We start from the raw sequence: 27,315 nt of genomic DNA on the forward strand, positions 1-27,315 counted from the left end.
GCATTCTTTAATCAAAACGGCATCACTTTATAGCAGAACGTCCCCCATAACGTGATGAATGTAGTCTTTCTCATGTCCTCAGGATGTATCTTTATCTGATTGTACCCCGAAAAACCATCCATGAAGGAAAATAATGAATAGCCTGCCGTATTGTCTACCAATGCGTCGATGTGGGGTAATGGGAAGTTGTCTTTCGGGCTAGCCTTATTCAAATCCCGATAATCCATACACATTCGTACCTTTCCATCTTTCTTTGGAACTGGTACGATGTTGGCCACCCACTCAGAATACCTAACTTCTTGCAGAAATCCGGCATCAAACTGCTTTTAGACCTCCTCCTTTATCTTCAACACGATATCAGGCCTCATCCTTCTGAGTTTTTGCTGCACTGGCTTGCAATCTTCTCTTATAGGGAGACGATGGACTACCATGTCGGTACTCAACCCTGGCATATCCTGGTATAACCATGCAAACACGTCCTTGAACTCTCGGAGTAATTCAACGAGGTCATGTCTTGTCTTTGCAGAGATATCTGATCCGATCTTCACCTTTTTACCCTCCTCTAAGCTCACGACTTCTATTGATTCCCTGTGAGGTAGGATTTGTTTCTCAACCATTTCTACCATATTTGACAAGTCAGGAGACAAACCACAGTCTTCGTTGTCTTCAAAATCATGCGATCCCTCTAAACACATGTTTCGTTCAAAAGGAGACTCTAAATTTGTAAGAGTGACATTCGCATCACTGATATCATGGGACCTGTTATAAGTATGAAAAACAATATGGATTTAGGAATTTGTTTGGTGCAATATGGTCATGAATGAAATGCAAGTGTAGTTTAAGAGAAACTTAAAATAACTGCTCTTATGAAAGAAAGATTTGCTCCAAAAATGTTTGCAAACATGAACTTTATTAAAATAACGATTTTCTGGACATGAGCCTATTTCACAAAAGAATCCTTATCACTTCTAGGCTAAAAAGCAATAAGGGTGTTTTGGACATTACTCTGAGGAAATCCTAAAAACTACAGGTATTTCTTCTGCAGTCCAGTTGTTTAGCTCCCTTTCCGACTCGTAAGGACGAATATCTGGCAAAGCTCTTCCTCGTGTCGCTCCTTCATACACGGCATGAATACTCCCTAGCTCCGTGTTAATACTTCTGACCCCTAGCATTTCTAGATAGACAAATCCTCCTGATACAAAGGTTTTGGAAAGGTGAGGAAAAGTCATGGGTTCCCATTCAACTTCATCCCCGGTCAAACGAGCCCTTCTTCTCATTCGTTTCTTTTCCTGCTCTATCCTCTTCTGCCTAGCATCTGGCTTGTATCCTAAGCCAAAACGGTCCTGCTTGTCTTTCAATACTGGAGCCTCAACTCTGCCCTGAAGATACTTCCCCAATCCTTTTCTCGGCGAAGCTCCCTTTCCTACTGTCAGTTGCAGACCCATCCTTGTGGTCTTTGATATTCTCGGCATCGGGATCTTGCTCCCCTCAAGGATGAATGTTGCATTTACAAATTCCAAGGAACGGAAAGAGCACTCGATTGCATCATCGCTCGTTTCTAGATAAGGCGCATCGTTGGTCACAGAAGCAATGATATCTTCTTCAGCGTCTATCGTCACAACCCTGCCTTCTGATACCAGCTTCAGTTTTTGATGTAACGATGAAGGTACCGCACCTGCTGAATGAATCCATGGCCTTCTTAATAGGTAACTGTAAGAAGGCTTGATGTCCATAACTATGAAGTCCACCTCATAAATAGTTGGGCCAATTAACAGGGGAATGTCAATTCTTCCCATGACCCCCCTCTCAGTACCATCAAATGCTCGAACCACGTTCTGACACGACTTCATATGCGAACTATCCACAGGTAGCCTGTTGAGCGTGGATAGGGGCAATACATTTAATGCCGATCCATTGTCTACCAGAACCCCCGGTAATATGCATCCTTTACACCTTGCAGTGATGTGTAAAGCTCTAGTAGATCCCATACCCCCAGGTGGTATTTCGTCATCGCTGAAAGAGATGAAGTTATCAGCGCTTATATTGCCGACCAGTCGATCTAACTTGTTAACAGAGATATCGTCAGCCACGTAAGTTTCATTTAGCACCTTCAGTAATGCATTTCGGTGTCCCTCCGAGTTCAGGAGTAAAGCTAGCACAGATATGCAAGCTGGTTGTTTGTGTAGCTGGTCCACAACGCTGTACTCGCTATGCTTGATGAACTTCAAGAACTCTCTAGCTTCATCCTCCTTGATTGGTTCATTGACCAACAATTCAGGTTCGACCGTCTTCTTCTTCCCAATCGAAGTTTCTTCTCTTATTGGCTCTACTCGAGCCTTCACCTATTTGTCATGCCCTCCTTCATCATGGTCCTCTTTATTAATCACGTCCTCCTTCCCCGGGATTGTCACATTACAATTGTAATTCCAAGGAACCCTCCTGTTATCCTTGTAAGTAAACACGGCCAGTTTTTGAATGATAACCTTTGGTGTTATTCGTGCCCCAACCTCACTGTTCTGAGGTCGCGAAATGATAACCACATGACGGTTAGCCTCCGGGACTCCCAACGCCAACTCTGACGTGCATACATGATTCTCCCTCTGAATTCCTTCACAAAATTCCACCTCCTTATTATCCATCATACCCTGTACCAAGGCTCTGAACTCCGTACACTCTTGGATTTCATGCCCCACTTCATTGTGGAACTCGCAGTAGTTTTCCCTCTTTTCACAACTTTCTTTTGAGACGATTAGTCCCCTTTTCACCATCTCCTTCCAGACCCATCTCAAAGGAGTTTTTACATCCGCAATGTTTGCCTTGATTCTTCTGTCTTCACCCACCATATTTACCCCACCATCAGTGTGATTCGGTAATGGATTTTCTGCTTTGGTGGCTTCATCAAATTTAACGACACCCATACTAATGAGCCTTTCAACCACCTTATTGAAGGCAGTACAGTTTTCTATGGAATGTCTCGTGATTCCCGCATGATAGTCGCACTGTGCATTTGCGTTGTTCCATTTGGGGTACGGGGGCTGTAAGGGCTTTAGATAGAATGGGGAAACTACGTGTGCGTCGAATAAATTTCGGTATAGTTCCCTGTATGACATAGGAATTGGCGTGAATTGGGGCCTCTCCGTATTTCGCCTTGTACCGACCTCCTGTCTCGACGAGCTTTCTTGATTGGCGGCCGTCTTTCTGGTGACTCACATCACATCGACTTGAGTAGCCCTTGTTGTACATGCTCGTGTTGTTCACCTCACTCTCATTCCTCCTCGAGGCTGATCTTCTGTTACTCTCTCCAGCATCGATCTTCCCACTCCTGATGGCATTCTCAATCATCTCGCCATTCATGACTATGTCAGGAAAGCTTTTTGTGGCACTTCCTAACATATGTGTAATGAACGGTGCCTTCAGGGTGTTAATGAACAACATGGTCATTTCCTTTTCCAGGAGCGGTGGCTGAACTTGGACTGCGACCTCCCTCCATCTCTGTGCGTACTGCCTGAAGCTTTCACTCGGCCTTTTCTCCATGTTCTGAAGGGTGATTCTGTCAGGAGCCATGTCAGTCACATGACTATATTGTTTCATGAACGATTGTGCCAAGTCCCTCCATGATCCAATCGTGGCACAACTCAACTGATTGTACTACTAGGATACTACTCCAGTAAGGCTGTCTTGGAAACAGTGTATCAAAAGTTGGTCGTTGTTAACATAACCCGTCATTCGCCTGCAGAACATGGTGATGTGAGCTGCTGGGCAGCTTGTCCCATTGTACTTTTCAAATTCAGGCATCTTAAATTTATGAGGGAGTACTAAATCTGACACTAAACTCAGCTCTTTCGCGTCAATGCCTCGATAACTCTCAGCAACCTCTATCGCCTTGAACTTCTCTTCGAGCCACCTGCATCTTTCTTCCAACTGCTTCGGTAACTCTTCCTTCACTCTTTCCTTCTCAACCATTTCATCAAAGTCAGGGATGGCAGAGTTAATAGGATTGTTTTCGGGATTAAAACCTGGCCTAGTTTGGAGGTTCGAAATACCAGCTCGAAATTGCTGAGGCATGATGGTGACAGTAGATTTGCGCGGGTATTCAGCTTGAGCTTGCTCATGTGGAGGGGTGAAACCTGGAGGATAGAAAAGTTCATCATCATTTCCCTCATCGACATCTGCCATGGGGCCCTTTCCTTTGTCACCTCCCTTGGTTATCAGTCGGGTTAGCTTTGCCACTATATCCTCTTGAGATTCCCGCATCTTCTCAGACATTTCTTGCTTCATCTTGTCTAACCGTTCCTGCATTTGTAACTGAAGCCGGTCTTGCATATCTTTCTGGTGCTGTTCAAGCTTTTCTAATCTCTGATCCATATCTTTTGTCTTTGCTCGAGTCTTGATCGGTGTTGGATTGGTTGGTTGGTTTCGAGTTAAGCGAGCAATAATTTTAATTAATTAGGATCAATTCAAAGTTTTGAATGCATATGATGCGATGCATGAGATGAATGCAGGAAAGGCGTTAATTATGATTCAATTCCACTTGGAAAACTTTATTAGAAAACAAATCTCTTTACATAGAATAGACTACAAATACGACTTCGCCCTAATACTTAAGACCTTGATTTTTTGAAGCAACGAGGATAACTCCCGTCCCCGGTCTGACTCCAATTCATACTTTACGCTCAACGTGTCAGCTTGTACTGCCAGAGTTTATAAGTGATCAGCTACTTCTCGAATCTGAACCAAGGCTTGTCCCATGACACGATCCCTGCTTTTGACCTGATTCTGGAGATAGTGAAGCTGTTCGCTTTGATGATCTTTGTTTTCCTCCAAATACTCAATCCTGGCTTCACAGTTCTGCAATGCCACCTCTAGTTCTTCTATAGTTTTCTTCATTTGCTCAATTCTACTTAGACTTGCTTGCAGTTCCACCACTGAATTACGATTTCGGTATTGATGAACAATCTTCTCAAGTTCGGCCACTCTAGCCCTTAGTTTATCACTTTCATCTTGATTTTCTAACAAACTCTTCTCAAGCGATCTATTTTGCATCTGGGCTTCTTGGAATCTTTCTTCCCATCTGCCAGCCTTGGCTTTTTCTTCTTGAACCTCTTGACGCCATTTGCTCGAGGTTTTTCCCAACCAATGATTCTTCACGACGACGTAGTCTCTTATAATCCGTCTTCAAGCTGTTCAGATCCTCCTCGACTTTGCGCTTCCCTTTTCTCAGGCCTTCAGTTTCCTGCTTTTGAACATCTATGTCCAACTTTAAATTCACCTTTTCTTCCTCCATTTGTTCTAGTTTTTTCTCTAACTCTGCATTCTTCCTTTCGAGGTCTTGCTTTATGATTTCTAGCTCAGAAGGGACGACGCGCAAATGCTCCTCTATCGACTGACTATTTTCTGAACTTGGCCCGATAATGTTGTCATTGATCCTCCTAGCACGCCATTCGTTATATTCAGAAGTTGTCATTGGACCGACGGCTAACCTCTTCATTTTGCGAGTCTGATTCCACGCATTGGCCATCTCACGAGCCTTCCTTTTGTAGCCATCATCCTTATATGAGAATTCACACTCAGCTAGTCCTTGAGTGGCAGGCACAATCTGTCTTAACCTGTACTGTCTTAACACTAGCAATGGGGCATAGCCAACAGCTCCCCAAATCCCGAGCAACGGAACCCAGTCGAAATCGCCACACCTATATAGGATCTCATCTGGAAGCAACCACGGAGCTCTCCACTTGATATCTTCTTCTTGCAGATTCTGAAAGATTGCCATCCATTTCTCCTCTGTAATATCATCTCTCCTTGATGCAGCCACTATCTCTTTCAACGGTGAATAACTTTCAGAGAAGACCTGATATGAAACCTTATCAACCTTCCATAAGTGGCTATGGAACCACCCAAGTAATAACTGCGCACATCCAATAAATCTGCCCTCTCCCGTTCTTCGGCATGCATTTAATGACCTAAAGGTTTCTGCCAAAATCACCGGAACTGGCGTAACTCCCTTGTCAAGCCGGTCGAATAAATCAGTGACCGCCTCATCAACATGTCCCAAAATCTTAGGGAACAAGATTAGACCATATATACTTAGAGCAAAGATGTCCACTTTCTTCCTCGCATCTGGGTGTGCTAAAATGAGGTCCTTCAAGCTTTTCCAAGGAATACACCTACTATCCCCTTTTTGCTTAATCCGAGCTGTAACCCACTGCTCACTCATCCTTGTTATACTCATCAACTTCCTCAAGAAGGTTGGTACATTCACCGCTTTCGAATAAATTCTATCCACCTGTACCTTCGAACACCGAAGTAAAGTCGTGTACTCCTCTATTGTAGGCACCAGGTCAACCTTTCCGAATGTGAAGCAACTGTAGGCCGGATTCCAAAACTGGACAAGAGCTCGAAACAGACGCTTGTCTACCTTCATGTCAAGTAAATAAGGTAAATCCCCATAATTTGAATAGAATAACTGCTAACCTCATTATCCCATTGATCCCAAATCTCCTTCAATTCCTGCAAGTTGTTCTGAGCTACGCTAACACGAGTGAAGTCTCATAACTCTGATACGTATCCCACGACCAAACTATCACCCTTTTCATGCTGTATCTTCTCAGACCAAGTCCGGACAGCCGCATTGTCTTCCACTCTATCAAGAAACCCATTTCCCATGATAAACTTTCTATATGGCAACCGAATATGAACCAACGCCTTTATAATGAAATGTCATGCAATTATGATGTCATGCAATCAAAACAAAAGAAACCCAAGTTAGTATCACATATAAAAATATAATCCAAACAAGAACACTTATTTAGGAATCTACTAGGGTTTGGTATAGTTCTACCTAGGGCAAGTTCCTAAAGCTCACTATATGAGGTTTAGTTTCTAGAGTAAGGGTACCCGAACCAGCAGATTCCTCGATCCTCACCCATTATAGGCTCATACAGATCGAGTTCAGTTCAGGGGGACACATTTCCCTATGGCTGCACGGAGATGAAAATCTCACGAAGACATAGGTACGGATGTATCCCGGAAGCGGTCCACTATCCTGCACGGAGGTGAAAACCTCACGAAGGACTAGTTTCTCGCTCCCACTTAAGGGTAAAATGCAAAATGCAAATGCAAAGTTGCCAAAGTTCCATGATAAAATATCAATGAGTGCAAAGGGAAAATTTTTAAAAACTTTTTGATTTTCGACACAAAAACAAATATGATCAGTTTATGGCTCGACTCTCTAAATGTCCCCAGTGGAGTCGCCAAGCTGTCGAAACCGCTTTTTTTGAAAACAAAAATTTAGTTGTCGACTTTTTAAAAAAATAAAAACTGGAGTCGCCACCGATCCTTTATTAAGGTGTGACCGGCCCACCTTAAAAATTATTTTGGTCTGCGAATTTTGAGAAAATAGGTTCGGAGTCGATTCACATACGAGGAAGGATTAGCACCTCGTAACGCCCAAAATTGGTACCAAATTGATTTTTAAATGCATTGGTGTCGAAAATTTGAAAAGATTTTAAAAGGAAACTTTTATTTCGTGAATGGATTAAGACAATTCTTACTTCAAAGAAATAAAACACTACACCCATAAGTTAGGGCACAATGTTTTAAATCTTCAAAATACTCGAATATTGCCTTTTGTTTTGAAAACTCTTATTCGAGGGAAAAAATGTCATGACCAGTAAGTTAGGACCCAACATTCTAAATTCCCGAGAATAAGTTTTTATTTAAAATTTGAGTTTATTGCAAAACAAATAATTGGTATTCTAGATTCATCGAAAAATAATCGCAATCCAGTAAGTTAGGACACAATCTTTCCCGAGAATCATGAATACCAAATATTTTGGAATTTGTAAAACAGGAGGATTTCAAAACTTTGAGAAAATCAAAATATAAATTTTTGGAAAGAGATCTTTGAAAAGGTTAAGGTATAACATGAAATAGTTACTCTAATTTCAAATATAAATGAATAAGTATTTACAAATATATATGCAAGCACAATTTACAAGTCAATTAAAGATACGAGTGTGAATATATTTTAAAAAAAGTATACATGTAAGAGAAAAGGAATGAAATGTATAAACAAAAACCTTGTAATAAATTATAAAAAAATGTATTTATGTATATGAAAATTACGAAGATAAGATTCAGTAAAATAGATATATGTATATGTATAGATATTTACAAAATAAGAATGTATAAGTATATATAAAATATAAAGTATATAAAAGTTTAAAAAAAATATAAACATATATATATAAAACATATGTATAAAAATGCAAGTATTCAAAATTTTTTAAAAAAATACATATATAAAAAACGTATATATTTTATACAAGAATATGCGTATGTACTACATGAAAACATATATATATATATATATATATATATATATGTAAAAACCATGCGTGTAAGAATATAGAAATAATGATAATAATGATAATAATAAATAAATAAAATAAAGTAAAAATGAGAAAAATAGCTAAAATGGGCTAAATTGAGCTTAAAAACAACAAATGGGGTAATTTTGAATAAAATTTTAAAAGAAAGGGCCACTTGAACACGCGTAACATAGGAGGACCAAAGGAAATTATCCGTCCTTCCAAAACGTCACAAGAAAAAGGGGCCAAATTGAAACAAAAATTAAATGTGCGCCCAATTTTGAAGAAAACAAAACAAGTTTAATTGAAATCTGCTGCAAACAGGAGGGGCCAATTGCATAAATAGCCCATATGACGTCGGTAGCGGATCCTCCCTCCGGGTCGGGTCACCGCAGTCGAGGCCCAGAAAACGGCGCCGTTTTGTCTCATTACTTAAAACATATTTTTTTCTCTAAAAATCATTTTCATCAGATTGAAAAGAAAAAAAATAAAAAAAAGGCTCCTTTTGCTCTGCTAGGGTTTTGTCCCTAGCATCATCGCACCACCGTTCAGGCGGTTTGGTTAGCCCGAATTCAGGCACCGATTTCGACGTTCGGCCAAGCCCCGATTTGAGCGAAGTCGCCGTGACTTCGACGGAGAGTCCTCAAAGGTACTACCCCCTTTTTTGATTTTTGTTTATGAAATAAAAATAAAAAAAACAACCAAAAGAGTAGAAAATCTGTAAGAAAAAAAAAACCAATTCACCTTCAAAAACTTTGTACTTTCTTGTATTTCCTTTCTATTTTTTGGTATCTATTTTTCCCCGTCCCCCTGTTACAGATTATAGAAGACCCTTTTATAGGCCGAAAAAAGAAAAAAATACAATTATTTCGCTTGTTTTTTTCTCTTCGGACTCTTTGAGTCCGCATTCGCAGGTGAACGTGGAGCAAACGGCGCGCCTGGGGTGGTCGATTCCGAGACGTGCGGCGCCTGGGAACTGCTGGAGGCGGAGTTGGGCAGACATGCGGCTGCTGGGTGTATTCGGGGCTAGGGTTTCCTTTCTTTTTTTGTTTTTGGTGTATTGGGCTTGTGCAGGCCTGTATTTGTTGGACTGTTAATTTTATTTGGACTTGGGTCAATTGTGCCCTATTACAATCAATATTTAAAAATTTTAAAGATTCAAGAAAATGTATAAAAATTATTTTTAAAATTAAAATTATCAAAAATATATAAACAATATAAAAAACAATTTTGATAGTTTAAAAAAATTAATTAAATGCTCACATCACAGCCAGGGATGGAGGTTGAAACAATCATTTCTTCTTTCGATATAATATAAAAGATATTGGTAATGGGAACAATAAAAAGTAAATGGATGAAATATAAATGGTATAGTGAATAATTCTTCTAAACTGCAGATTTTCCATTGGTTTCTGGATAAATTTTACACTGCTTTTTTGGGATTCTTCATACAAGTTGTGGAAGAAAGAGATATAAAATGTAGAGCTGTTCATATCACATTGAATAAGGCCACCGTCATTTAAATTTCAACCTTGATATTCTAAACAAATTTCGGATATATTTTCGATCAAGTTTGTAACTACATCATCCATCGGCCTTTTGTTTTGGTTATTAATTTATAAAATGAGCAAATCTGATTCATTTTATTTGACAACAAATTTAAATTTAACTTAATCAAATTAAATTATTCGAATTTTTGGATTAATTTCAATAAGTAATTTGATTTTTAAATTCAAGATAAATTAAATTTTACAATTCACATAATAAATCGTGTAAATACAAGTTAAGTTCCTGTCAGTTTTGAAAATGAGTAAATTAATCCCTCTAAAAAATTATAAAATAATTAATAATCTTCCAAAAATCAAAATATTTATAAACAAATTTTAAAAAGTCTTAAAAGGTAGTAAAATTCTTCAGGTTCATCCTCAATATTGACATGGTATTGAAAGAAGCTATTCGAATCGAGGGATATGGTTCAACAAGATGTGGATTATCCAAGTTTCAAGTCACAATACCGGGTAGATATGGGAGGAGATTATGCCTAAAATGGATAATGTCCCTTGGTGTAGGTTGATTTGGTGTAGTTCCCAAATTCCAAGACACTCATTTATTTCTTAGCATATGGTATAGGATAAGCTTCCAACAAAAGACAAGTTTATCCCTTGGGATTATCAAGTTAGCCCTGATTGCGATCTTGTAGATCAACAACCGAGACAAGAAGTTGTGTTTGATTGGATTGTGTTCACATATTTGAAAGATTGATAATTTATTGAAACAAATCTTTGGGTTGTGTTGATGCTGTCGAATGAAGATAAATTTACTTGGTGAAACATATCTTGAGGATCAGATTGATTGTATCAAATCCCTTGTATCAAGGATGTTGAATCGGATCAAAACTTGGAGATACCAATTGTCCACCTTACTTTGGTGATTATTATAATATTGTATCTAGCTAATTTAGTTGTTGTTTAGAAGGGATTGTGATTGATCTTATTATATTTTAGCAAGTATCGATATCATTTATATATTTGAGAGACTTGTATAGGATTATGTACCGGATATAGAGAGCACTTTTCAGTTCATCAAGGAATGTTATTTGTGAAAGTAAAACCTTTGTGGTTGGTTTTTCGAGCTAAGTTTTTCAGGGGAAGAATTTAGTGGTGACAAATTTAGTCTTTGAGTACAAAAGTGAATATTCCTCACTGGGTGTGTTAAAACTAAGATAATTGGTTTATTGGTTTCAAAGATAGTAGATTATTCTCACAAAATTAGGTTTTAAGACGTAAGAAAACTGAATTATGTAAACAATCTTGTTGTCCTTTGTTTTTATTATAGTTGTCGTAGTTCGAACAGAAGTGCCTACCTTCGCTATCACTTCTGCTCATACTTTGTTCTTGCAAGTTAACAACTAGTTCAGGTTAATAATTGGTATCAGAGCTTCTCAATTAGCATAGCTAGTGGAGATTTCTAGTGTTGCTAATTGCAAGATATGGAAGGATCATTAACCGCCCATCCTTCAATGTTGAATTACGGAAATTATGCCTACTAAAAGGCAGAAATGAAGGTTGGTATCAAGTTCATCGATGAAAAGGCTTAACACTCTATTTTTACTGGATTGCAACCACCCATGATGGTAATTGAAGTTGGAAAAGTACCCAAATCTGGGCTAGAGTGGACAACTGATAAGGAACAACTTGCTAATGCTAACTCCGAAGCATTATAAATAATTTTTTATAGAGTTACCTAGCAAGAATTCAAGAGGATCTCAAAGTGCACCATTGCTAAAGCGGCCAGGGATATTCTGTAATGACCCGATAGACAGGGGGTGTCGAAAAGTGCATTTTCGGGACTTCGTTCCCATAAATTAGACTAGTAAATATTTTTATGTAGTTAATTAGGTTTCAGTTAAATGAATTTGCATGAATTAAGAGTAATTAGGTATAAGGACTAAACTGCATATAGGGTAAAAGTTGAATTATAAATTAAAGAATAATTAAAGGGACTAAAGAAGCAATTTTACCATTATTTTTTAGTAGGACGACATTAGGTAAGATATTTGTAAAATTATTATATATATTATATAATATGAAACCTTAATATTAAGTATATATATATTATATAATTATAATAACAACAAAAGTAATAAAAGAATGAATATATAAAAAAAGAAGAAAGCCAAACGAAATAAGAAAGAAAAGAAAGAAAGAATAGAAAGAAGAAAAAGAAAGAGACGCACGACCTTAGGGGCTTCAAAATTTTCAAGTTCAATTGGTTAGTCAATTTAGTCCCATTTTCTTGTAATTTTGATGTTTTGGGAATCTTGGTGTTAAGTATTACCCGACCCATATTTGGCACTTTGACTATTGAATTAATTTCATGTGTATATGGGATTATGTGAAAAATATATTTGTTATTTTGATATTGAATTGAATTAAAGTTGATTGAATTGGATTGAATTGATATATATATATATATATGTATAAATGTGATAATGCAATAATGTGCTAATATGATAATTAGTATTGGTTGTATTTGGAAAGTGAATTGGAACCCTATTAACTGTATCGGGCTGAGTCGGATATAAATGGCATGCCATTGGATAGGAGGAGTTCAGAGATTTCTTCGACTTTGAGTCGATGAGGCATTGGGTGCCAATTTACTTCGGTTTAACTGATGAAACACTGGGTTTCAAATTTATATAGCGCTGGGCGCATATTACTTCGGATTATCCGATGAGGCACTAGGTGCTAAACTGGTGTGTTGGTTGGATCCGTGTATCCGTCCGAGTCCGAGTCGTGTTAATAGGGGTAATTAAATAAAACGGTACTATGATTTATATTGGATGATATTGTACGTGAATTGAAAATGGGACAGTGAATTAAAACATGAAAATGAGATACATGAATTATGTATTCATGAATTGGATATGGAATGGTTAATGTTATTGTTTAAATGATATGTGGATCAAATTGTGAAAAGCTATTATATAGCAAATGATGAGAATTGATTATGGTATAAAATGATGTATTTATGATTTGAGTATTGATAAGCTAATGTCATTGTATGAATAAATGTGGTTTTAAATTTTCAATTGTGCTATAATTAATATGTACATATTATATTATTTTGTCTTTAAATATTCGGATTATAGAAATACCACTGAGTTTTACTCAGCGTACAGTTTTGTTTTTCGTGCGCAGGTTAGGTACTTAACTTTTGATCATCGATTCAGCATCTAACAACGATCCCAAACTCAAATGTGGTGATGTTTATCTTTTGTGTCGGCATGTACCTAGAGTGTCTAGATAGTAGTTATTTTGTGGATTGATTGTAAATGAGGTTATAAGTTTAATATTGGTTTGGTATATACATATAAACATGCGTTAGTGTTTGAAGCCATATTATGGCATGGTAAATTGTACTAAATTTAGATATGTGCATGTGAATTTAAGTTGGTGTTTAAGTGCTCATGAACTAGGCAAAATGGATTGAATTTGGTATGTTTATAATTTGGATTTGAGTGATGCTTTGATGATATGAATTGAGGATATAAATGTGGTACCAATGAAGGTACATTGGTTAGGCACCTAGGATGATTATTTTGACATGTTTTGATTGTATTTGATCGTGTTTTGAACTGGTTGAACGAGTGGTTTTTGAATTGTTTAATGTCCAAGCTTGCAGGGAATGATAAATTATCGTTCAATGCACCTTTTAGGTCTACATAGGCAGACACAATGGCGCGTGACTTGGTCGTGTGAGACACACGGATAGCACACGGGCGTGCGAGGCCATTTCAAATGGTACACGGCTTGGCACACGAGCGTGTGGCTTGGCCGTGTGACCCAAGTCAGAGAGTTACACGGGCACAAACACGGGCTGGAACACAGCCGTGTTCCCCTTCTTCAAATGCCCACACGGCCGTGTGAACCCTATAGTTAAAATTTTTTTCAACATTGTTAATTACCTGTAAGTTTTTCAACATTTCTTGGAAATGATGTTTAACGAGCTTGTACCCTGTCGAGAAAAGTGAATAGTTTATCCATCATGCCAACATCTATTGATCGGTTAAATATCAAACAACTGAAATAATGGCGAATACATACCTAGGTTGATCACTTTTGCGCGTTGAGCTGCAGAATCGTGCTGTCCATGGTAGCTCACTGCAACATGTCTTAGACAATAGCTATGGTGGACACGTTTTCACTCTAGCACTTTCAACTCCACACTTTTTCCCACTCACCTATCAGATATCTTGGGGTTCCCGGGATATATTTTTTGAAGATATCTCAAAGTTCGAAAATAATGCATTGAAAAATCTGATCGACCTCAACCTCCTGTGAAAAAATTGATCAAAACTCAATTGCATTAAAAAGAATTACAAACTAAGATTTAAATAAATCGAGTAGTTCGAGTTTCGATTATAAGTCGAATTGAATTTTACAATTCGAATAATTCAAATATACGATTGATGTAAATACGATGCTTCTAAAGATCGAATTAAATAATTATTAACTTTACATCTCAACAAATTATAAAAAAACTTAAAAAATATTTTAAAAATCAAAACCATAAAGAACACTAAATTTTAAATCTTAAAATCTACAAAACCCTAACTACACTTTAAGAAAAACAAAACCTTAACCCTAAAAAATCGATTAGAAAGAAAATACTTTCTGCTAGACGCGTTTCTGAAAGCGTCTTTTTGTCAATACATTGAAAACGCTCCAGTTGAAAGCGTCTTCCTGCAAATCAGTTAAAAACATTAAGTGTTTTTTTTTTGTTATTTTAGCCCAATCTCATAATTTTACAGAAACTCAATCTAATTTAATAATTATTTTAAAAATCATGATTTTTAAGAAATTCACTCTTCAACGTTACTTAGTCATTAAATTAATGATTATTACTCTAATTTATTGGGCGATGAAAAATTTGAGACGCTAATTTTACAATAAAACTCAACACTGTTCACATAATTTATTTTGGTATACTTAAATGGAAAATAATAAAAGATTTTGGTATATTTTAATAAAAAACCGTAATTAGTTGATACTGATAGTTATTGATGAATTTGTACTACAAATGAATTAATAAGGGTAGTTTGCTTGTCTGGAAATGCGTATAAATATATAATCGAATTGCTGATATTTGCAGTGGTGCAAATGTAACAGCTGGACCCCAATTTCCAGATAAACAAGTAATTTTTAAATAAATTATTATTTTAATATTATTCAGGTTTATTTTACCGTTCATGTCTAGGTTTATGACTGTCTTTTTTAATAATATTGTCTACAAGGTTCAAGCCTACATTCTCTCTTTATGAGTATAATTAATATGTTTTACTATTACACCTAGCCACTTAGTGGTAATAAATTATTATTTTAAAACACCATGTAATATTATAAATTTATTTTAATAATAAATTAAAACAATAATTATTGTTACGTTGATATACAATACTTATCTTAATGAAACATTTTAATATTTTTTGATTACTTTATGGAGACAATAATTGTAATGCTTAATAAAGAGTAAAAAGAAATCGTCACTACACCAAAAGAGGGCTTTAGCGGTATTTTTTGTGGCGTTTGTAGGTAAAACGCCTCTAAAAATCAGGCATTCGCGGCGTTAATTAAGGCTTACAGTATAGTGGTTTATAGTTTGGGGTTTGATGGTTACGGATAAATAATATGGTTGATGATTTTAGGGTTTCAGATTGGGGCTAGCTTTTAACAATTAATTAAGCGCTTTTGTGTTTAATCTTGGATATTCTAGATTAATATAAATGAAAATAATATAAATATAAATATAAATTAATATTTTAAAAATATATCAAAATGGGTTAAATCCCAAAAATATAATACTTGATTCGTTATGTATTTGTATAATAATAAATAAGAATTAGAAAAGCAAAAGAAAAATTATAACAATTTAGTCTAAAATATTAAAATTTAATTACGTATATAAAAGTAAACTTTTAGTAGTGTACAAATGTTTTAATAATTAATAAAATTTTATTATTATTGTATTATCATTGTCAAAAGTAATTAAAAGATACAATTAATAAAAGATACAATTAAGAAATAAATAAATAAATAAAAGATGTGAGATTTAGTAGCGTTTTCAGCAAAAACGCCGTAAAAAGTTATTAAATATTTGGTGAAAACGGTGTAGTTTTGTTTGAGAATTGAATGGCTTTTGCGGCACAAGTGTAGAAACGCCACTAAAGGTTGGATTTAGCGGCGCTATGTGGAAAACGCTGCAAAATTTCCGATTTTAAGTAAACGGTGTCGTTTTATCTGCCACATTAACAACATTAGTGGCGCTATGTTAAAAACGCCGCAATAGTTCAATCTGGTAAGACGCTGTCGTTTTTTAATTCGTGTCTTTCATCCCAATTACTCCCAATTCCACTTAGCTGAAATTCCCCCCAAATTTCTCCCCAAAATTGCCCTCGATTTTCCCCCAAAAATCCCCCAATTCTAGAACCCTAGGCTGCTGCGCCCCAACCATCTCTGCTACATTGCTCGTCGACCCTTCTGTTGCCGCTCGTCAACCGTCGTCCGTCACAGTCCTGTACCACCGCAGTCCTCTGCCGTCGCTAGGGTACAACAAAAGATAAGGTTTTCCTCATTCTCTCCTTCACTGAAATAGTTTTGCACCTGGTTCCGTCTGTCTTACAACCTCACATACATTGTTTTACACCTTTATTGATAACTGAATGCTCAAATTGTTGATGGGTTTTAGACAATTTTTTAGTATCGTGTTTTGGACAGAAAAAATTGGGAATTTGTTCTTAGAATTTTATCTATACCCGTTGCATGATTTAGTTCTTTATTTGTTTATTTCCTGTTTGTATTTTAAAAAGAAGTTTGAAACTTTTCATAATTTTGTTCATAATTTTGACTATCCTGTTGTAAATAAGAAAATGAATTTGCAGGCTTGTAATACTGTTTGTTCATAATTTTGTTAATATTAAGGTTCATAAGTTTTAAACTGTTTGTATTACAGGATTTGCAGGCTTGTAGTATTGGATTAATTAAACTGCGTTTTATATGCATAGTTGTTTTGTCATTATCCTTTGATGGCACTATTAGTGAAGAATTTGAGCATTATATACACCTTCAATTTGCGTTTAATATAAGCTTTTCTTGAGCTTATACCATGAAATAAAAATTTAATATGAAACCATCATATGGTACTAATAAAATGGATACAAAATTGAAATAGTAGATAATGTTTGAAATTACAGTTTTTAAATTCTTAGAGCACCAATTGAATTGCAAAATATCAAACTTTAGATTTAAAATTTTCATGCCAAATGACCTAACCTCCCTTGTATTTGATAGATTCTTCTCCGGAATTTTTTAACTATAAATTGATTCCTATAGTATGAAGTAGTTAGTTAATTGAAATTAATGTTAGTACCTATCATTTATGATGTTGTTAAATTTGACTTGAGAGACGTAGAAGCCACGTTTTCAGTCAAGTCTTGATCGAAATTATTGGAAATTTGGTTTCGTGTTTTGATCACCAAAAATATAGCATAATTAAAATATGTATATAGCTTAAATGAAATAAAATAAAATAAAAGAAATCTGGTCCTGCTCCTCCTTCAGCTCTCCCTCACTAAAACAACGTTGAATATATAGTTAGATGACAAAATTCATTGGTCATATGCAGTCAAATAATATAGAAATGCTTAATCCAGTGCATTTCATTAATGAAACATCTTATTTGTTTATATGACAAAATTCATTGGTCATATGCAGTCAATTTCTTCCCGCTAGCTTGCTGCCTCTTTCGCTGCATAAGTCGTCTATTCTTTGGCATGGAAGGTAAATTTTCATTCTTCTGTTGTAATGTATCAGCGTCAGTTAATCATGTAGAAATAAGTTTGAAGATAAATAAGTTTGAAAATGATGAAAAGACCTTAGTGGTAAACTTGTAGAAATAAAAAAGAAAAGCATGCAACTTTAGAATCCAAGGGTTTTATGCTTTTATATTAGATTTACATTTATCTTTTTTCTGCAAAAAAAGTCAGTAAACATATACTGCAGAAAGTAGTGTTTCTTTTGTTGTCAAATGAGTAAGACATGTACCTTTCCACCCCTAATTCAGTGGAAGATTAGTTTAAAAGCAAATTAGCCAATACTGTCAAGCTCGAACTCGATCGAATATTTATTTTTAAGTTCCAGCTTCACTCAAGATATAATTGAGTTACTTGAGTTTGAACTTAATTAAACTCGTTTACCACTTTTTGCATTAAAATAGTTAACTAACGGAGTTGACTGTTAGTTAATTGTTTGAACTAACTAGAAACATTATAAAAATAAAGAACCAAGTTACTTTAAACTTGAGTCTAATGACTAAATTTTAAATTTAAGTTTAATAGAAGGACCAAAACTGTGAGAAAAAGCTATGTTCAAATGTTCTAGTCCCTTCTCGATGGATAATTTTCAAATTTCCTTTTAAAATCATAATTATCTCGGAATTATAAATATAATTAAATTGTGTCATATATGAATAAAAATAAAATTATGTAACAACTATATTTATAAATGAGGTTCTAGTTGAAATGGAAAAATAGAGATGTTAAAAGCTATGTGTGTATTTTCTATTTTATATAAAAGATATAAAGAGATAAAAATATCTTTAAAATTATATAGTACATTTTGTAAAATTAGATTAGTTTAAAAGCAAACAAAGTTAGCGATGTGTTATTATATAATACATAACTTACATTAGTATTACACATAACTTACATAACTTAATTAATTAATATTATACATAACTTACAACTTACATTAATATTAAACATAAATTACATAACTTACATTAATATTATACATAAATTACATAACTTACATTAATATTATACATAAATTACATAACTTACATTAATATTAAACATAAATTACATAACTTACATTAATATTATATATAAATTACATAACTTAATTAATTAATATTATACATTAATTACATAACTTAATTAATTAATATTATACATAACTTACATTAATATTATACATAAATTACATAACTTAATTAATTAATATTATACATAACTTACATAACTTACAACTTACATAACTTACATTAAAATGTTTGGCAAAATTACATTAGTATTATACATAACTTACATAACTTAATTAATTAATATTATACATAACTTACATAACTTACAACTTACATAACTTACATTAATATTATACATAAATTACATAACTTAATTAATTAATATTATACATAACTTACATAACTTACAACTTACATAACTTACATTAAAATGTTTGGCAAAATTACATTAGTATTATACATAACTTACATAACTTAATTAATTAATATTATACATAACTTACATAACTTACAACTTACATAACTTACATTAATATTATAATAAATTACATAACTTAATTAATTATTATTATACATAACTTACAACTTACATAACTTACATTTTTTAATTATTCATAAATTACATAACTTACATTTTTTAATTATTCATAAATTACATAACTTACATTACTATTATACATAAATTACATAACTTACATTAATATTATACATAAATTACATAACTTAATTAATTAATATACATAAATTACATAACTTACATTAATATTATACATAAATTACCTAACTTAATTAATTAATATTATACATAACTTACATAACTTACAACTTACATAACTTACCTTTTTTAATTATTCACAAATTACATAACTTACTTAATTTTCATAATAAATAACTTACATAATACATAACTTATATGACTTACATAACTTACATAGCATAATTTTCATAATACACAACTTACATAATTTTCATAATAAATAACTTACATAATACATAACTTACATAGCTTAATTATACTTATTCCTAAATCCTAAACCCGTGCAATTTATTGTCAAGATTAGGCTTCAAGAAATAAGAAATGGACCGGTCTTGGATGAATTTGTCAAGGGTAAGCGACGGTTATCGAAATGGAGTACAAACTTTTCTAAATTTTGCATTTCAATATGCAAGCCAAGAGAACATGATTCTTTGCCCGTGTAAGAAGTGTGTCAACATAAACTGGCATTATCGTGAAGTTGTATACGAGCATCTAATTGTTGATGGGTTTGTTCGGGGTTATAAACAATGGTTTTTTCATGGAGAATGCCCGCTTAGTACTTCCTCTTCAAGGATGGATGTATCTTATGATAGTACCGCTTACCATCATCATTAGAGGGATGACATGGAAGGATGTTATGGAAGCATTTAATATTCACAATCATGGTTTACAGTCGTTCCCACCCGACTTTGTGCCATCTGAGCGATAGAAGCAGAGGTTCAAAAGAAATATGAAGAACTACAGCTACGACTTCAAAAAGATGCGGCATCGAGAGAAGCAGAGCAGAGCAAAAAGTACGATGAATTTCAACAGCAGCTTCAGATTATGATGAAGATGTTTCAGCAGTCGCAACTTCCGCCGTCATAGTGTATATTGTATAAATATTTTTATCATTTTAACTTTTAACGTTTTTGTAAAGAAAAGTATGAATTCACTTTTATTTATATCAAATTAATATTATTTTAGTCATTTAATTTGAAATATTATATAAATTTATTGTTTTTGGTTAGTTTAGATCTGGTTGCTTTTGATTTGTTGTTGCAGGAGGGCTGAAAAAACAGAAAATTTTATTTTAAAAAAATCCCAGATTAGTGGCGTTTTTTAAAAAAGCGCCGCTAAAAGTCATATCAAATAGTGGCGTTTGTGAAATAAGCGCAGCTAAAGAACACTACTTTTAGCGACGTTTTTGGCCACGCGCCGCTAAAGAACATGATCTTTAGCGGCATTTTCTTCCTAAGCGCCGCTAAAGAGCCGCTAAAGAACATGATCTTTAGCGGCGTTTTTTCCTAAGCGCCGCTAAAGAACATTATCTTTAGCGGCGTTTATTTTCTTAGCGCCGCTAAAGAACATGTTCTTTAGCGGCGTTTTTTCTGTAAGCGCCGCAAAAGTTAGCGATGTTGTCGTTAGCGGCATTTTTTGTGGCGCTTCTTCAAGCGCCACAAATGCCTTTAGTGGCGTTAAAAAGCGCCGCTAAAGGCCTAAAAAAACGCCGCTAAAAACCTGTTCTGGTGTAGTGCGTGTTTTCAAATAATTGGCCGACAGGATTTTATATTTTGTCTTTTCAAAGTAATAAGTATGGACTATGGAAATATAATATTATTATGAAAAGGTTAACATGCAACTTCGTCTACTTGGCTCCATGAGTCTCTTCTTACGCTGCCAAATCGCTGGAATTGTTTATTAACGATATATATCTTGCTCGTTCGTTCCAATTTTTAAATTTACGCACCATAAAATACAAGGACTGTCGAGGGTTGGTTTTGGTTTTAAGTTTAATGAAAATGGTTGGGAGTTTTATTGGGTAATATGGATGTTGGTTGTTGGGAATAGGTTTGAATGACTTTTTTTTTTCTTTTTTTCTTTTTATGATTGGGAGTTATTTTTGGTAAAATCTATATTTATGCTTCCGTTAAAAGAAAATTATGATTCCTAAACTCACACATTTCCCTTTGGCAGGATTCTATTAATCGATTTAATTAGGTTACCTGAAGATTTTAGTTAAACAACACTTATTGAACATGAACCATGTTGTATTGAATCGATGGACCACTTGGTAAGATGGATGTGGTTGTGCCTGTGCATGTTGCTTTACAACTTTTTTTTTCTAGTAAAGGTCGACAAATGTCCAAGTGCCCAAAAAGGATATTGGGTGGAGTCTGGATTCTTCTTTGGTGGTCTCCTTGTATTGTAACGTTGCCAATACACCATGCGGCCTGGGATATTATTATCAACTAAATTGGTCACTTTCTCTCATTTTCATTACAGAATTGCAATCTCCATGCCTAGCATTTGTAGACACTTAAATGTTGTAAAAAAGGTTACAGATTGTTCAAAAGTTTGAAATCAGAATTAGCATCAGTTGAAGGGTTAAGCACAAATTATTTACGGATAAATATGACAAGCAATTTACATACGAGATTCCCGTTTAATTCAATTTTCATAAATCATTTACACAATTATCATTATAGAACCATTTTGCAATTACAGACTACAAACACAAATGATTATATTTATCTAATATATTGATATATTTATTTATTTAAATATGTACAGAATTAAAGTATATACATCTAAACCACAATCAAAATTTATATATAAAATGAATCATTAAATTAAAATCCATATATAATTTTAATATTTACCATTCCAATTTTGTGTCAATAATGGAGTAAGCAAGGCTTTTCTGAAATCAAAATTGATAAAGGAAAAGACAAAGAATATCTATATTTTGGCCAAGCAAAAATAATAATACACTATTAATTGAGGAAGCTGATTTAGGTGTGTATTTTATTTATTTATTTATTTTCTGCTCAGCTACGTTAGTTAACAGTGTACACTGTGATTAGTTTATTTTATTTGACTTGAAAGAATAACAGTTTTGGTTGGTAGAGCGATTGTTTTCTACATGATTATTAGCTGTGGAAAAATAAAGCTGACTTTTAAACTCTGATTTAAGTATTTCTGACTTTTATGATAATTACTTTGAATCCTTTTATTGTATATTTTAATTAATTTGTATGTTATTTTAATATTTAAAATATGATTTTGAAAATTTATATTATTTACTAATAAAGTGTTTAAAATTTATATTAATATAAGTCTCATGTACTATTATCAGTGATTTTATCCAATGGTAAAATCAGAATTTTTTTGATGGGATGGAATTAAATTATATATATTTTATAATAGTAAAATGTAATTTCGTCATTTTAATACTCTATATATTTATAATTTTAGAGAATTAAATCAAATTTTATTATTTTTAGTGAGGCCAAAGTATAATTTTACCATTACTAATTTAAAATTTTATAAATTATAAAGGGCCTAAATAGAAAACTTTCCTCATCATTAAATAAAACAAAAAAATGGCGAAAGGCTTATAAATAAATACTAATAACTTTATTTAAACAAGCCTAAATAATAATTAATTATAAATAAATACTAAAACTCAAGATCCTAAACCAAGAATTATTAATATTTATTTATAATAGTTACTATTAATGGAATTATTAGTATTTATTTACAAGTCCTCCATATTTTTTGTTTAATCTAACAATGATGTGTCATATTATTATTCACTGATGGTGTATGAGACTTATGCATCAATGATGCACAGAGTGTAACAAGTACAATACAATTACAAACTCCAATGACTTTTATTATTATTCATTGTAACTACCATTTACAAGAACCTTATCTGGATCGGACATGATTTTTATGGGAACTGCGTAGAAGAAAACTTAAATATATCAAGTAGGTATATAGAAAAGTAAAAGAGATATGGAGAACAAATCCGAATAACAATTGACAGTGTTTAAAAACACGTGGAAAAATAATAATCAACCCTCTATAATTAATCCAATGCATGTCATTTGCCAGTATCCTACCCAACTTGGAGCCCATCTCCATGTTGCTTCTGCCTATAAATTTGGCATCAAACCTCAATAGCAAAGCATCCCTAAGCTGAATTCCCCCTCCCCCAATCATACAACTTAGTGTTTTCTTTTTGTTTGCAGCGGAGCCATGGAAGTGACGCCAGGCAGAAAGCAGTTCTATAGCAATTATATGCTATTGAACCCTAAGAAAGCCTCTTTCTTTGATCTAACCGCCCTCTTATTTTCTAAAAATTTAAAGAAGAGAAAATTTATCGAAACCAGTATCGAAACTGAGGACAGTTTCTGGTATAGACTTGTTATATTCCTCTCTACTCTGTTACAGAAGTTTCTGCTTTCCATAAAGATGCCAATGGCTTTGGCTGGCCAAACTTTTGAGGATATGCTCAACCTTTTCACTAACAATGGTGGCTTGTTTGGTCTCATTAAAAAGGTCATGACAGGTATACACACTACATATTCACCAACATATAAAGTAATTTACTTACATCTATTTCTTTGTTTAGGGTTTTTTATTTATGCATTACTGTTTTCGCTTATATTTACACCCAAAGATGAGCAAATTGATATCTTAAGCATAAAATAATATTGAAAAATTGGCTTCCAATATGTAAATCTATATGTATATATATTATTTCTATTTTCACCATTTGTATATCTTTTGCAGGACAAGAGCTCCTCCAAATTTCTAGTAAAATGGGATATTAATATTTAATTAAGTGGTCACTCTTCACTAAATAAAATGAATTCTCCATTAATTTTATTACTTGAATATTATGATGAGAACATTAACTAAAAATATTATGATTAAGGGATATAATTTAATAAAAGATGCAGATCTGAGTTTATTTTGACAAATGTTGATTATATTTTTAATTTAATGAGTATAAACAATACAAAATAGAAATATATTGTTTTATTTATATGCAAATGAGTTTACGTTCTTTAAAAAAAAAATTTGAAAGGAATCTTGATATCACCACCATCATTTTCTTTTGCTCAATTATATTTACAGTTTAGTAATTGAATTTTGCTGAGAGGTTTAGTGATTGAGTTAATAAACACAAAAAGTGCTTGAGAATATGACTTACTTCAGTTAAATTATTACTGTAGCAATAAATATAATTAATAATTGGTAAAGGCATTACAGTTTAAACTAAAGAAAAGGAGTTTTGTTTTAATTTTATTTTCAACCTTTTGAAGATTAATCTAACCATAACTAGTTAACTTGACTCCTAACAAAAATAAATCTAGATCAATATTTTTAACCGTAAGAATGTGATATTTTCGATCTTAGTTACCCTAGTTTCAATTTCGACATTTTTCTTACAAATCTAAGATAATATGAAAGAATCACCATTTCATTTTTTAAATAGAAGTTTTGGGTTGAATTATCATTATTCCCCCGAAGACATAAGTATAGTGCATGCATGGAACTAAAAATAAGAAAATTAAGGAGGCTGACGAGCTTTTTTTGTTCATGCTGTATTAAATATTTCTGTCTTCTGCAACAAGACTAAAGTGAAATTTCATCCTTATTGTAGAAAGCTGAAAAAAAATATCTTAGCCGAACAAACCAAAACCAAAAAACAACAAAACAGATTAAAAAAAAGAAAAAAACCAAACTAATATAGAAACCGTTCATTTAAGAGACGACATACAGCGATGAATTTTAATTATCTGTACGATGAACAGGGAAGGTGGTGATTCCAAGCCGAGAAGCAGCAACCTATGTCTCTGCTGTTGGATATACGGACTTGAGAATGGATTTAGACAAACAAATTATATACGGGAATTCTATGTATTATCCAGCACTTGCGATTATGACTTGTAAAGCTGTTTATAATAATGCTGCTTACAACAAATCTATAATCAAAAACAATTGGGGGGTACGATAATTTTTGTTTTGTTTAGTTTTTATTTCTGTTGATAATCAAACATCATTTGATTCTTACATTGTTTGTTGTCTTTGTCTGCAGATGGAAGTCATCGGATTCTATAATTATTGGAACGGTATCAACAAATACATTCGTTACTTCTTTTCGTTTAAAATTATCACTTTTAACAAATCGACGTTAACTGGATGGATTTGCTTTGACAGATTACCTGAGGCAACCGGATACCCAAGTGGTGATGTTCCGAAACAAAACTTCGGAGCACGACACTATTGTTGTTTCCTTCCGAGGAACACAACCGTTTTGTGCCGACGATTGGTGTTCGGACGCCGATCTGTCTTGGTACGAATTCCCCAACATTGGGAAGATTCACAGTGGTTTCTTGAAAGCTTTGGGGATGCAGAAACTTGTGGGTTGGCCCAAGTTTGTGGTTCCAGATCTTACCCGCAAAGCACCCTTGGCTTATTATGACATAAGGGATATGTTGAAAGACCTTTTGAAGAACAACCCTCAGGCGAAGGTTATAGTGACGGGCCACAGTTTGGGCGGCGCCTTGGCTGCTCTTTTCCCGGCGATTTTGTTTTACCACGACGAACAGTTGGTGCTTGAGAGAATGGAAGGCGTTTACACGTTCGGGCAGCCCAGAGTTGGTGACGAAGCCTTTGCCGGCTACATGGAGAAGAATTTGAACAAAAATGGGATCCAGTTTTACAGATATGTTTACTGTAATGATATAGTTCCTAGGGTTCCTTTCGACGGTATGTTCAAGCACTTTGGTACCTGCGTTTACTACAACAGCAAATATCAAGCAAAGGTAAATTTTTTTTTACAACATTATATAAAATTTAAAATAAAATAAAATACAAGATTTCGGAACCAAAATGTTTTAGATGAAGATATTGTCTTTTTTTCTTTTATGTTCGAATAGATATTGTCAGGATCCTGTCATTCACTATACACATGTGCTTATTGACAGACACATGATACTATATGTCAGATAATTTAGAAATTAAAAAAAAAAACCCAGATCTGCAATAATTATGTGGTTGATATAAAACTTGAAAATGGTTCCCTCGTTTCTCATCAAGAAATTAATTTTCCCAAGGGATGAAGACAATTATACGATATCCTCATTGGGTATGAGCAATGCATTTATTGTTTTATAAATATATCCCCTAACCTTTTTGGTAAATCCTATTTATTAAATGCAGATAGTTGAGGAAGTACCATACTTGAACTACTTCTCGCTGTTTGGATTCTTTCCGATGCATATGAACGCCATTTATGAGGTGATAAGAAGCTTCACAATGAAGGTTAAATATGGAGCAGATTATACAGATGGGTGGCTGATGTTTGGTGTGAGATTATTTGGAATGTTAATCCCTGGAGTTGCAAACCATTGTCCCCAAGACTATGTCAACTCCACTCGTCTTGGCAAACCCGATGATGTTTTATTCCTTCCTCTCCACACTAAAAAGGCACTTGGTTTTGAAGTCCCTTTGCTTGCTGCCTAATGCATCTTCCTCCATAATAAATATCTATCTGTGTAAACTTATCGGGCTTGGGATTTGGGAGTTCATGATGAATTTCCATTTCCATGATATCTGGGAGAATAACTGGAAGGTGTTCCAATACCACCAGGGTTGAATCTAGCCGTTGTGTTTACTTCCAAGTTTATGTATTTTCATCTGTGTTTGTGATAATAAAATTGTACCTTCGTCTACTTTGCATCCTTTTTTGTTTTCTTTTTACAGACTCATAATATATACTTTTAATGGAGTATTGAAGGCAAATTCAAATTATAAATATTTGTATCCAAATTAATAACAGTTATAATTCATAAGTTCATAATCATGTTGGGATTAATTACAGCATTAGGAACTGTAAATATGGGAGTGCAGCTTGAAAAGTTTGATGAAATGGGGTCATCCCTTTTTAAAAGTTTGCATTTCATTCACATTTTTAAATCTGTTTGGACACAACTTTATATTTTTTGCAGGAAAATTTCAATAAATAATATGTTTGGTTTCCCATCAATC

At 33.9% G+C, this 27,315-nt stretch overlaps 3 protein-coding genes across 3 annotated transcripts; 1 reads left to right on the top strand and 2 right to left on the bottom strand.

Annotated features, from left to right (window-relative positions):
• Positions 1-326: 326 nt before the first annotated feature.
• LOC105800897 (uncharacterized) lies at positions 327-3,342 on the bottom strand. Its single transcript, XM_052623713.1, has 4 exons — positions 3,159-3,342; positions 2,436-3,064; positions 1,006-2,342; positions 327-759 (listed from the first exon to the last, which is right to left on the bottom strand). The coding sequence occupies exons 1-4, from the start codon at positions 3,340-3,342 to the stop codon at positions 327-329; spliced, it is 2,583 nt and encodes an 860-aa protein (XP_052479673.1).
• A 1,359-nt stretch (positions 3,343-4,701) lies between these two features.
• LOC128034844 (uncharacterized) lies at positions 4,702-6,663 on the bottom strand. The gene is made up of 3 exons (XM_052623714.1): positions 6,562-6,663; positions 5,101-6,415; positions 4,702-4,925 (listed from the first exon to the last, which is right to left on the bottom strand). Exons 1-3 carry the CDS (start codon positions 6,661-6,663, stop codon positions 4,702-4,704), a joined length of 1,641 nt encoding a protein of 546 aa, XP_052479674.1.
• Positions 6,664-23,434: 16,771 nt separating this feature from the next.
• Positions 23,435-26,999, top strand: LOC105802223 (triacylglycerol lipase OBL1). The gene is made up of 5 exons (XM_012633728.2): positions 23,435-23,824; positions 25,077-25,270; positions 25,361-25,394; positions 25,483-26,090; positions 26,488-26,999. Exons 1-5 carry the CDS (start codon positions 23,512-23,514, stop codon positions 26,788-26,790), a joined length of 1,452 nt encoding a protein of 483 aa, XP_012489182.1. The 5' UTR covers positions 23,435-23,511; the 3' UTR covers positions 26,791-26,999.
• Positions 27,000-27,315: the final 316 nt, after the last annotated feature.

Source organism: Gossypium raimondii, chromosome 11 (assembly GCF_025698545.1).
Source record: "Gossypium raimondii isolate GPD5lz chromosome 11, ASM2569854v1, whole genome shotgun sequence".
Classification (NCBI taxonomy): Eukaryota; Viridiplantae; Streptophyta; class Magnoliopsida; order Malvales; family Malvaceae; genus Gossypium; species Gossypium raimondii.